This window comes from Aythya marila, assembly GCF_965140915.1.
Source record: "Aythya marila genome assembly, chromosome: 3".
Classification (NCBI taxonomy): Eukaryota; Metazoa; Chordata; class Aves; order Anseriformes; family Anatidae; genus Aythya; species Aythya marila.
In genome coordinates this window covers 1,226,722-1,239,511 of record NC_139044.1, presented here as the reverse complement: position 1 = coordinate 1,239,511, position 12,790 = coordinate 1,226,722, and the positions used below count along the sequence as shown (strand labels likewise).

The 12,790-nt window shown below is 41.5% G+C and overlaps 1 protein-coding gene across 1 annotated transcript in view; it reads right to left on the bottom strand.

Annotated features, from left to right (window-relative positions):
• Window positions 1-4,966: 4,966 nt before the first annotated feature.
• The window catches only part of BTBD3 (BTB domain containing 3), a 9,879-nt gene continuing 2,055 nt past the window's right edge, over window positions 4,967-12,790 (bottom strand). Inside the window, 4 exon segments of the mRNA XM_082757345.1 lie at window positions 4,967-7,948; window positions 11,939-12,057; window positions 12,537-12,637; window positions 12,640-12,703. Of these exon segments, the coding sequence (XP_082613471.1) occupies window positions 6,916-7,948; window positions 11,939-12,057; window positions 12,537-12,637; window positions 12,640-12,703 (1,317 nt within the window). The 3' untranslated portion in view covers window positions 4,967-6,915.

Sequence of the window (12,790 nt, the reverse complement as noted above, 5' to 3'; positions counted from 1 at the left end):
GTCCCAGCTCTGTAAGAGTTTATTTTACTGCGTGACATCTTCATAAGAACAAGGCATTAGAGAAGAAAGGAGATGTTTCCATGCTCACTTTTAAGGTAGATATGAGTCCTGTCTCCCAGCCCCCCGAGCCCACTGGGGCTGTTGACTTTGTAAAGACTGAAGCATACATTCGCTGTGTCAGAATCGCAATCCTCATGGCTTACCAAAATAAATAAATAAATAAACAAACAAACAAACAAATAAATAAATAAATGGTGAATTTATGTACCTTTTCCCTTTTAAGAACCAACAACTGGCTGGAGAAAGAGAGGCTGGCAAACACTGCAATACGTATATTTACATTTACACAGGGAAATGTAAAATGCCTTGCCCTCTCCTGCCACCCCGGGTCAGCGTTCAGCACACCCAGGAGGGCATGCAGGCAGCCCACGGGGCACTGGGCTGTCCCAGCTTCTCGGCCGGCCCTTTCCAAAAGGTGCTCCCAGACCACTCCGTCTCAGCACATGAGCACTGTGTGGGCTTGGTGCATGCAGGAATGTGTGACACAGAGCAGAGGAGAGGTGGAGACCCCCTTGGAATAACAATAAAATGCAATGTGGGAGTCGCAGCAGTGAAAAGTCACAGTCACGCACCGTTCTGCAGCCGAGCTGGAACACTCTGTCACTGGGGACATTAAGATATGGGATCTTTCTTCGTTTGGGATCAGCAGCTCATTAGGTAAACTCACCTGAAAGAACCTTGCAAGTGGGAGTTCCCACTGGTGCCTTTGTGCAGCGGTGTCCCATTGCATTTCATGCCTACCTGGCTGCTGAATTGTTGGATGTGATGCTCAGCAGGTGGTGGCCATCAACATGAGGCAAAACCAGGTGTCTCTTTCCTTCAGGAAAATGGAAACTCTTCCTCCCAACTCATCTGCAGCATCACCTCTGAAGAAATCCCCCCACGCACATCCTTTTTCACTGTTGGACTGAAAACAGCCAGGGCTGGTCTCAAAGCACTGCTGCTCCACAAGCAGCACTTAAAGTGGCTGTGAGGCTTTAAAAGGAGATCTAGAAAATTGCATTTGCCAATGTATATTCAAACATAAGCCCAATTGGACAGGGACAGAGGATTCCCAAAGGAAAACTACGTTATCTTTGTCTATAGAAAACAATTTGAAATTTAATTATAAAATGCTACAATTAGGGGCTTAATATAAATGCATTTCTGATGCTATCCACAAGCCCAGCAGACCTCAGGAATCTCTTTCAAAGTAAGTGCCTACAACCAAAACATGTTTTTGTTATTCCTTCATTCCAAAGAGACTGTGGGCAATTTACACACCTTCTTATCTTAAAATACTTTAGCCATCTAGGTATCTTATGTGCTATGAATTCCACACGCAGATTGCAAAAATCTACATCAAACCTCAAAACAGGTTTACTGTTCTGCCTATAGACTCATGACTGAAGATGAAGCATTTCATATTAGTATGAAGGCTTTGACAGGGGCACAGAAAATCTCCTGATGAGCAGGACTTTTGATAGGATTTGATAGAAATGTTTCTACCTATATTTTAGATAATCAGATTACAGTGTGATTTCAAAATTAATTTCCCTTTCTTGTGTAGTTCTTTGGGAATAATCACACAAATTGAGCACTGCAAATGAAAATCCTGGGTTCATTGAGGTCTCTAAGGCAATGCCTACTGATCTCAGGGTCCCACTTTGTGGGCAAGTCTTAGGGAGAAAAAAACAAAAACAAAAACAACAAAAACAGACTTCTGGAAATGGAGCAGCAAGCCAAAAAGCCTTTTTTGTAATTTTATTTTGAACAGTTACACTGCCATGTTTGAGAAAACAGCTCTTTTCATTGCCTTCAGGAAATCAGCAGGTATTTGTGCTCCCACTGATTGCTTGAAGGCACGGTAGAACAGGCTGGCTTAAAAGCTGCTGCTTTTCAGGGGCCAGCTACTGCTGAGACGGGCTGCAGTCCCTATCCCACTCCTGTGCCAGGAGCTGGCTCCGTGGCCTTGGCTTCCACTGAGTGCTGCGCCAGGGAGGTCCAACAAGACCCTCCTGCTTACAGCAGGACCAACTGGCTGTCCTGAGGAGGTACGGGCTCGCTGTGGGCCACTGACAAGGTGTCTTGACTCTCAGAGGCCAAGAAATCCTGGGATCCTGTACCTGAGAGCTGAGCACTCACATGCAGCCTGGTGCAGGTGGGGCCTTGTCTTCCTGAGAGGTGGCGGCTGTCAGCTCCTCAGGAATTTCCAACTAAAAGGGAATAGAGCCCCACTTAGCCAGATTTTATCTGTGACAAAGCTTGAATCCAGCTTTTGCAGTCGTCTTCCTCCCAAATCCTGAAACGCTCCATTTTTCTCCTTGTCACTTCAAACTCCGTTCCTTCTGCTGTGATTGCACGCTCGCTTCCTTGCATCAGTGAACACAGAGCAAGAGGCTGCCACGTTAGCAGCAATTTCCAAAGCAAGTGTCCTAGCGCTTCTTCTCTTAGGTTTCAGCCAGAAATGGAGAATGTTCCTTTGGATAAGATAGGTACTGCTTGCAGCCTCAGTTTCTCTGATAAATAAAGTGGACAAGCTGAATAAAGAATGACCTGTCTCCTGTAACGTAACTAGCTGGACTGCTGCAGATGTGGCCCTGCACCAAACCACAGTGCTACCTACCACACATTTAAGAGCTTGTATTATTAGTACAGAACTACACGAACAGTTCCTTTTTGAAGCCTTTTCCAAATCAATGAGAAGCACTGGACACGAGGGAATTTAGATCATGTATACAGCAGTGTAGTATTAAGTACAGCAGCAAGAATTTTAGGAAATCTTACCAAAAGAGGCAAGCTTGATGCCTGTAAACATACTTTAATCAGAATTTTAGATGAAGCCTGAAGTTACTGTTTTTATTTGGGAAGACTAACTTAAGACTCAAATTGCCATGTCTCCATACAGCGCTGTGGAGTATTTTTTGTAACTAGCTGATAATACTTGAGAGGTTCTGGACATGGACATCGAGGAAGTGGGGCTTCAGCTTCACTGGTAATAAAAGTTCAAATGAAGACTCAAATCTGCTGGATGAAAATTGTTAAGAAAACAATCTGAATTCTGACTAACGTGACATAATTAACTTCTCAGCAGAGAACAGCCCCTTTGCAGGAGCCATGTCCTTTATTCTTACAGATCAGAGACTGAAAACCACGGCCTTTCCTGTGCCAACTGTCTTTTAGAACAAACTCCAGACCCTCCCCCTTCATCTCCACATACTTAATAATATTAATAGAGCATTAAAATATTAATGCCAGCAGACAAGGTCTTTCATAAAGCACATAAATGAATTCATTCACTCTAGCTCATTAGCTTAATCGTCAACCTTTTTACAATGTAACTGATTAACATTTTCATTGTTCTTCCTTGTTTTTCCTTAGACTTTTACTTCTTTGGGGATCAAAAGATCTCTGAATACATAAGCTCAACAAATATCTGTGCCCAACTGTACAATAGAAATCGCTAAAAGATAGCTAAGTAAAGGCTTTCACAGCTTGTACTTCAAAGGTACTGCAGGAAGCAACCATTTAAGAACCATTTTTATTTGTATGTTTAACGCGATTATACACATTCATGAGTCCAACAAGATCTGCACTGTGACATTAAAGATACAGTACAATAACATTCAACATGAGGTACTTCATATTTATATATCTGTCCTTTATAAATAATGCTGTAAGCCTGCTAAGGTCAAACACTGCTCCAGCACAAATGAGTGCTGTGATCTGAAGTTAGCTGTATTTAATTACCAAACAAAACCAAAAACTAAACAACAGTTCAGTGCAATATGTATGTAGAAATTAAAATGCTTACTTAAATACTATTTTAGATATGCAGAAAGTATATTACATTATACTCTCTATCACAGATTCCCATCACCAGGAAAATCAAACATACAATTAGCAGAGGTGGCCAGGTACAGCTCAAGACAACCTAGAAAATTCTCTGTATTGACATTATGCTTACATGCCAGGTTGATGTTCTGCAAGCATCAGCCGTATTGATGTGTTCAAGCTCGGATACTACTGCTAAACTGACCAAATTCACACCTGGACACCTATTTAAGTGCCTTGATGTCTAAGGTGACTGGAAGTAGTCACCTTCTCGTATGGCAGTACCTGTTAGCATCAAGCAGGGCTCAGAATCAAGCTGCGCTGTAGGCGTCAAAAAGTGTTCTGTGGTCCATTATTTATTCATCCACATTAAACAAAAAAATAAAAAATTACATGCAGCAGCTCCTAAAGCCTGGAAAGGACTCAGAGGAATTAAGCTATAGGTAGCTTTGATCCTGCTTTGTCAAAAATATTTAACAAAACCAGCAAATAAAAATAATTAAATAATAGCTCATTTTCTACATATTACAGCTATACAGTATTCTGATCTCCTAACTATCTCTTCCAGCCACTGTAGCAGATAGCTTACATTTATTTGCAGATAAAAAAAAAAAAAAAAATGAGAACCAGAGTTTAGCTCTACCAGTGCAGCACTGATTTGTCCCACCAGCTGAGGCACCTCCTTCTTCCCCCCGAACAACTCAGAATGCAGCTTGCTTCTGCAAGCAACTTGTCAGTCTGATAATCACTCGGAATGATTACATCTATGTCAACCTCTTGCTGTAAGAAAACTTAATCAGCTGATTAGTGTCTTGCTCTGCTTCCAAATGTATTGAAGTAAATGGAACTGCTGCTCAAAACGTCGTCTACAAGTAGATGACCGATACTTCTCAACAATCTTTGATTCTTTTCTGCAGTCTCTTCAACTCTTCCTCCAGTCCATACAACTGTATTCTTGTTTAATTTAGGCTGCGCATCTAAATATAATTAACTGGGGATTGTTTTTAAATCCCTCTGGGAGTTTTCCATGGAGCATTCTGTTTAGATTTCACTAACAGTCTGGATTACGTACATCTGTTGCAAAAAGAAAAAAAAAAAAAAAAAAAAAGCCAAAACATTTTCTATGTATTTTGAGGGTATTTACATTTCAGAGAGAATGCTGCTTACACATACACACACACATATATGTATGTATGTATATAAAACATTAAACACTAAGATGGGTGAAAAGCATAGAACTTGTAGGCAGCTCTTCATCTGGCTCTCCTTTATTACCTAGAGGGAAGAGCTGAGCTTCGGCCATAATGTATTTGATGTCTATACTCCTGTTTTCCTTACCTTGGATGGTGTTTTGGACACTGCAAAGATGTATTGGCACTTTATGATGGCCAAAGGCCAGGGTTTCAACTGTCAGGAAACACTTAAAAGTAATAGCATCGAACTGGTAAGAGATCATATGGGAAAACATTTTTATTATAAAACTGACAAGTGAATATAGGGTTATGCTACATTAATGTGTTGATATAACATTAACCTTGAGACTGTCTAGAGAATCATTTGGTCCTCTCATTTTCTTAAAACATACACAACAAAAAGAATCCACTTCAGAGATGAAATAAGAATGAGATGCATTACAGTAGGTAGTGTCCCTTCGAGATGCAACTGTCACAATGCAAGGCTGAAAGATTTTCTCATGTTTAAATAGTACCTGTACCTCTCATTTACACTGATTTCCTTCCCTGATAGAGTTGTGATCCCTAATACTTTTCCAGAAACGATGCAGACATATGACAGGAAGCTTGAGAAAGAATTCAGATAAGGGAAAGGTTCCACACTGCATAATCCCCTGATTGATGTTTGAATACAGGCAGTTGCAAGAGATCCACCATTAGCACATTAGAGAAGACTTTCTCCTCCTTACTTTTATCTGATGATATAGGCTAACTGTAACATGACCACAGGTGGGAATCTTCTTGTCTTTGTCTAAATTCCACTGATAATGTATGGTTATAAAAAGAAAAAAGCTCGTATTACAGGAAAAAAAGTCCAAGTCAGGATTGGTACATTCTTTTGTTCCTCTACAATCTGTCTGTGTAACATTTAGGAGGAAGAAATAAGAACAAAACCAAAATCAAACAGAACTGTCCTGTATTGAATTCTAGATATTAACCCCCCATTTATTCTGTGTGGGTTCAAAGAAAATCTATTTAAATAGGAAATCAACTTCAACGTAGCAAAATTAGGTCATGGGAGCAGAGGCTTAAACCTGCATGTACAATTTGAACATGTTCAAGTACTTCCTTGCCTTGTAGGTGGGTTTCCTAGATGAACTCCGAGGGTAAGCTGCCAAGCCCTCCTCACTGTAAACATGTCCATGCACTGTGGTCAGCACGCTGCGTGGCTTCCTGAAAACTGCTCACTGTCTCCTCTTCCCCTGCAACCATCCCAACAGCTGGCCACAGGAGAATCTCACAGGATGAAGTTATAAACCTATATTTTTTTCGGTTTACAACTGAAGCACTTCTTTCAGCTCCCACAATTAAAAGCGGCTCAGCGTATTGGAATCTCTCAAGTTTGAAGAGCAGACAGAAGAGAACTATAAAACACGGCTTTTCATTTTCTACCCCTGTCTCCCCTAATAATTACAAGCAGAGAGGAGGAAACAGAGAAAGAAAACTGATCAATAGAGACAGTGTTTAGTGGAAGGAGTCCTAGAATCCATGAGATACAAGAGGGGGGCATCCTCTGGTGATTCACAGATGCATCAAAGCAAGGATCAGCATCACCGGCAAACAGGCACCTCTCTTACAAAGCCTTTAACATTTATGTGTTCCCAAAGAGCTTCCAGTTTGAAGTTGAATATTACATTTAAACTTTATCACCAACAATGCTACAAGTATGGCAAGCCAGTAACTTGCCCACAGCGTTTGTGACATATTACCTGTACTGGTCATGTATCTGCAGACAGAAAGCTAAGCATCGATAGGTCTGAACCAGGCAGGTTCTTCCTAGGAAAATGCTTTTGTCTCCACACACTTCCATTCAAGCATAAAATATCAGTTCTGGAATCTGCCCCCCCTGTACCCCAGTGCCATTTGTACTGTCCGAAGAGCATTGAAACTGCACAGTCACTTTCCCACACTGAACTTCTGTCATTCCTTCCTGTCCAAAGTAGCTGAGTTCATTACCATCCAGAATCACACTAGCTGTGTAGAAGGTGTCAGGCTCAATCTGCACTGGATATTCAAACCACACGGGAAAAGTGTTACTAGAACCATCTGAGAAATATTTACTCAAGTTCTGGCCTAGGATAACTCCTTGCCGTTTGAGTTCAATCTTGGCGCTGTACTCTGCTGATCCGCAGCTGGAGCCGTACAGCCCGAAGCCAGCGATAAACACTCTTTTATCAACAGCAAACTGGATGCTGTCACACCGGCCCCTGTAGCGCCACTGGTTGCTGCGGTAAGCACAGGACTGGAAGCGGTGGCACCGCTGAGGAACGAGCCCTTTCCGGGGCTTGCTGACAAACTGCAACTCTGGCTTTTTGGCAGCCGTGTACCAAAGGAAGATATCATTGGTCTCGTTGAGGGTCAGAATCCCAGACTGAGCAGCGCCATTCGCAAAGTCGTCGAGTGCCATGGTGGGGATGCGAATCAAGTACAGAGCCTTGCCCAGGACTTTGCGCTTGTTCTCTATGGTAGCCGTCAGCTCCTGTCGCTGACACTCCACTTCGGCCCAGTTCAGAGCCGCTTCGAAAACCACAATTTCTTTGGCATTCAGAGTCTCCCTTCGGAGAATGCTTTCAAGCGTCTGAAAATCAATGTCACAGAAGCCCTCAGACTTCAAAGCTAGCTCGGCTTGGGCATCAATCACTTCCCAACAGCGCTGGGTCAGGTCAGGTTCCTCAAACAGGCAGCTCTGGGACAGCAGCACGCAGGCGTTCTTTGCGCTTAGACTTGTTTCTAGAAAGTTAACGCAGGCACGGGCAAGATGAGGGACGATGTACTTCTTGGCAGCATAGAGAGTGGCCAGTACGGTGTCTGCAGCCAAATCAATTTCGTCACAATAGATGTATCTGAAAGGAAACACAAGCATGTAATGCTGCTGCTGAATGCACAAGGATCATTTGTCAGCAAAATCTGAAAGTTACAAACAAGGAATATTCAAACAGCTCCACATGAAAACTAACCACTGCTTTTGGGGAACGTTGATTAAATTCATAAGGAAAGCACAAGCTAAATTCACCACTCATGTAAGACCACGGGAGAGAACATGCTTAAATCTAAGGTGAATAAAATTTCACATTTGGGGCACATGCTATAAGACAACGTAGCATCTCCAAAGCTTGGCCCCCTCCATCTCTGTTTTCCTCCCATAGGTGCTTTGGCTAATGACAGACTATCCTCCTCAAGAGGTAGCTCCTCAAGCACTGCCTTACTTGGCTAAGGCAATAGTCTGGAACAGGTGCTACAAATAGTACTCGGACTGGATGTCCCAAGATGGTGAATTCATGATGATTCATTGAGGTATATATAAATACAAGAGCGAGAACAAGTTTATTGGTAATAACCAGCTAGTCTCTCAGAAGAGAAATGCTATCAAAGCATATCAGGTGCTACCCATCTTCGTAATTACTAGCATTTTAACAAGGCAATGAAACAGAGGAAAAGCAAAAGGCACAGAAAACTAATTTTCAGGTTTATTAATGCTTACAACATCCTAGCTCCACTAACACAGCATTTTGTTTCAGTCTCAGTGCATAAGGAGAAAGAAAAAAAAGCTTTTCACTGCCATGCTAGCGTCATGAAAGAGATGAAGGTGAAATTCTATTTATGTGACTAAACTGCTGGGATTCATTGCTTGGAGAAATGAAGCATTGTACAGTTTGTTCTTTTTAATATCTCATGCTTCAGGGACCCATTTGCAGCTAGTGAATGCGATGTGTTAAAACCATGTCAAATGCAATTTTACTCTTCACAGGGATAAGCAATTCTTGATGGTTATGGTTGATAAAAACATTTTCCTCCAGCAAAGTTGGAGTTGTATGCAACCCTGTACTAATTAATGTGTTTTAGCTAGCAGGTTTCCCAACACAATGCGTTTTTGGCACTAGAGAACGTGCTTATCAAGGGGAACTAGTACCTACCTAGTAGGTTGTTTGTTGTTGCAGATAGCTTTACTTGGATGTTTTGCAGGTTTAGGGTGCTATCTTCCAAGCCACACCAAGACAATGTGCTCAGAGCAGCAGACTGACCAAGCAATATAATAAAATGTGAGACTACAGAGAACAGAATACTCATAGACCCCTCCCTCCCCCACTTTTTTTTTAAACACATCTCCATTACTTGGTTTCAACTGGGCTATTTGCAACAACAAAGGCTTAGGCCTTACGTCCTTTACTGTCCCAAAAAGCTTTCAGTTTGTTGGGTTTCATCATTCTCCTCTTTGCTCTCCAACTCTGTTCTCCCTTCTATTACTTCTCTTTGCCTGCTAGTACAGCAGGGAATGATGACATCTGTTTTAAATTGAAATAGTACAGAAGTTGCTAGTTTAATATTCATGAAAGCGAGGAACTAATATCACTGATTTACAACAGACAGCGCAGATCAGCTGTCAGCAATATTCCACACTTTGCATTCTGCCAATGCACCTCGATTCTGGTTGACATTTACTGATATTCCAGTCTCACCCTACTCTTAAACAGAGGATTCTGCTAGACCATAGGTTGTTGGTTTAGTAACACATTCATCCAAGGTTAAAGTGAGACCGCAGTTCTAACTTCAATGGTCAATATTAAGGTAAGACATAATGCATTAAAGACACCAACTCGGTGTTGTCAGCAGGATCATGAATTTTAACAACCTCTTAACCCTATTTTTAAAACAATAGAGAACAGCAAAATCAATTTTACTAGGAGAGTAATTACTATCTACCAGTCAATCTTTCCTGTGTTACATCTTGCAATACCTTGTCCGATGTTCACTGTAAGTACACACACTATATAGTAAAACACAAAAAAATACTTAACAATTCACTGTCTAAGAAAAAAATAATATATTTTCTTACAAAGATTATAACAAGTCCCTTCCTGACTATGGTAAGGAGCATATGAAGGAGAAGACTGCTTTGGGATGGACAAAAAGTCTTTTATTTCTTTAGCATCAGTATCAGGACCTTTATACCATCCACTGCTCACAAAAATTGCAGGTGACACTCGTGGGAAGGATTTCCTGGGGGCGAGGAGTGAAGGGGGCCAAGGCTCCCCCCACGCTCCACCCAGTGCAGCACATGCTCGGGATCGTGCAAGGAGGGGAATGCTGCAACATCCCTTCCCCATCCCTGCACCATCACAGCTGCAGGCAGCCCTGGCGTTCACAGACACTGGAGCACTCTGCAGGCTCAGACACACTGCATCAGTTAGCACTGGGAAGGTTAGCTCAACATCCACAAAGACCACACAAAGTTTGTGTGCTCTTCTGCTTTTTTAAGCAAAAGCTTACAGGGTGATGAATTTCGTGGTTCTGGCCATGCTCTCCAAGAGATTTTCTCACATTGCCATGGGCTAAATAATTTGCCAAGACTAGGTTATCAGTATTGATATTCTCTTTTCTAGGTTTGCTCCCTGAACGTGTATTTTCATGACAATGATAAATTAAAAAAGCATTCAGTTTTTAGATGGCCATTCACATTTAGTCACAGTGATACAGAATTGCTTTCAAAAAGAAAGTAGAACAGGACTCTGAGTATCTTGCATTTGTGCCTTGTAAAATTCTGCACAAAAGTAAAGCCCAAGACTGAGCTCTGCAGAAAACATCTGCGAAAACAGAAAGGCCCAAAGCAGGGATCTGCAACGCACCTACTGACATAATGCCCTAACTTTGTGCTGTGTTCCAGGTCTATGCAAAATCTATGTGACTTCAGCGTCTCCTTGCAGTTATCGTGATTTGCACAGCACATTTCTGGCATTCAGAATAACCTATAAAAACCGGTACGCAACAAACTCTGTGTGTAACTTTGACTGCTCCTCTGCAGTGCCACGGAAACACAGAAGAAAAAAAAAAAGAAATCGTTTTGTAATCACATGCTAGCAAAACAATCTATGGAATATAATAAATGGTTCGCTAGTGATTATACCATTACATGCAATAAACCTCACAGCACGTTAAAAGGATTACCATCGGATACTAACGTATACTCTAAAGCTGTTACTAAAGCTGAAGGGAAAAATCCCTCAGAGGCATAGCAGCTCTGCAATTGGGAATTTCTCTTTAAAAATCAGAGTTTATAGATACATTCGAGGACAGCTCAGCAGGGAAACCGCTTCATTGTGTTCACTTGGAAACGATAGCATTTCTTATGCAGTTTGCAAGAATAAATCAAAGACCTAGATAAATGATGATCATGTAAACTGACTTCTCACCCCCCCACACACACAGTTGGAGTAAAACCCACCCTATTCTTGTAAACAGCCTTTTTAGCACTTTCCAGATGCATCAAAATAACAGATGAGGGGAAATTTAATTTTCAGTGCAATTTCATTTTCAGTAATTTTTGGTTATTTTTCTAAGACAAGACAGACATGTAGCATGTTTAAAAAGAGCTGGAACTACGTCGATTTACAAACACAGCAATTCTGATTTTTGTTTTTCTTTTTAACTTTTCACTGTGCTTGCAAAGTATAACAGTGCTGTTGTGTTCTGTTGTTTTTTTTTTTTTTTTTTTTTTTTTCTACAGCTGACAATTCTTTTTAGTAACTCCATTCCTTTGTGTAATGTGTGGTGACAAATCAAATCAATAGGCATTACAGTATACAATGTGCCCAAAGATCCCCTGTCAAAGTCATTATTTATAACTGCCTACATTAGCCTAATATATGCGTGCCTGGAAGTAGAGGGGGAGACCAACACGAGGTAAAAGTTTGAAATACCTGAAACACAAAAAGAGGAATATTTTAAGCAATTGCTTTCGTTCTGTTTACATGCAAGCCTAATACACTGGTAATGTCACGGTTAAGGCATGTGTACATCATAAACAAAAATATACCCAGCAGATGAACGATGCTTACTTCAGCATTGCGAGAAAAGCAGCAGGCTCAACATCTGGTATACGGATTTCATCTTTGTCCTCTGCAAGCTCTCCGTAAAACATCGCGTGGAATACCGAGCTCCCAACAGCCAGGACATACTGTTGAGAAAGGGAAATCTTATTTCATGCTTTAAGCTGAAAGCACTGCCAACAAAAACAATGTGGGAGAGCCACTCTGAACATACCAGGCTTCACTGACAGGCAATAGACACACTTCAGTAAGAAATGGAGTCAAAGTTAAAAACAGAATTACACATTTTCCCCTTCATTTTACTCTCACGGGCATATATGCATTAGCTACTGGAAAAAACTCATATCCACTACAGAAGTTAACTATTTCTAGACAGTGTCAAGAGTAATATTAATCAACAGCACGAGCAGTACTCCTAACTTTACAATGACTGCCTCAGATACCACACAGAAAAACAAGGGACAGCATTCCACTGCACGAAGCCATAGAAAACACAGAACTATGCCCGTGTCAGAAGAGCCGAGTCTCCCTTGCTACGTCCTGGCATAACTGTGGGAGCTCTCCTGCTATCCCCCGCACACAAACTGATAACGCAGCTGTTGCTTACTTTGTGTCCTGGCAGCCGCTGGGTCCCACCTGGTGGCCCGACCACAAAATGAACATCTGCCATCAAGTCGTTGTTGAACATCACTGCATTTCTACGAACAGAGGCAGTGTGTTAATGTATGGTGCCTCGTAACTCCGCGCTTGCCCCGGACTAAAGAAATCAAATTTCTGAACATGTTAAAGTGATATGATAATAGAATGAGAAACAGGACAAACAGTTTGAAGCTACTTTACACATCAGTGCACATGTGTACT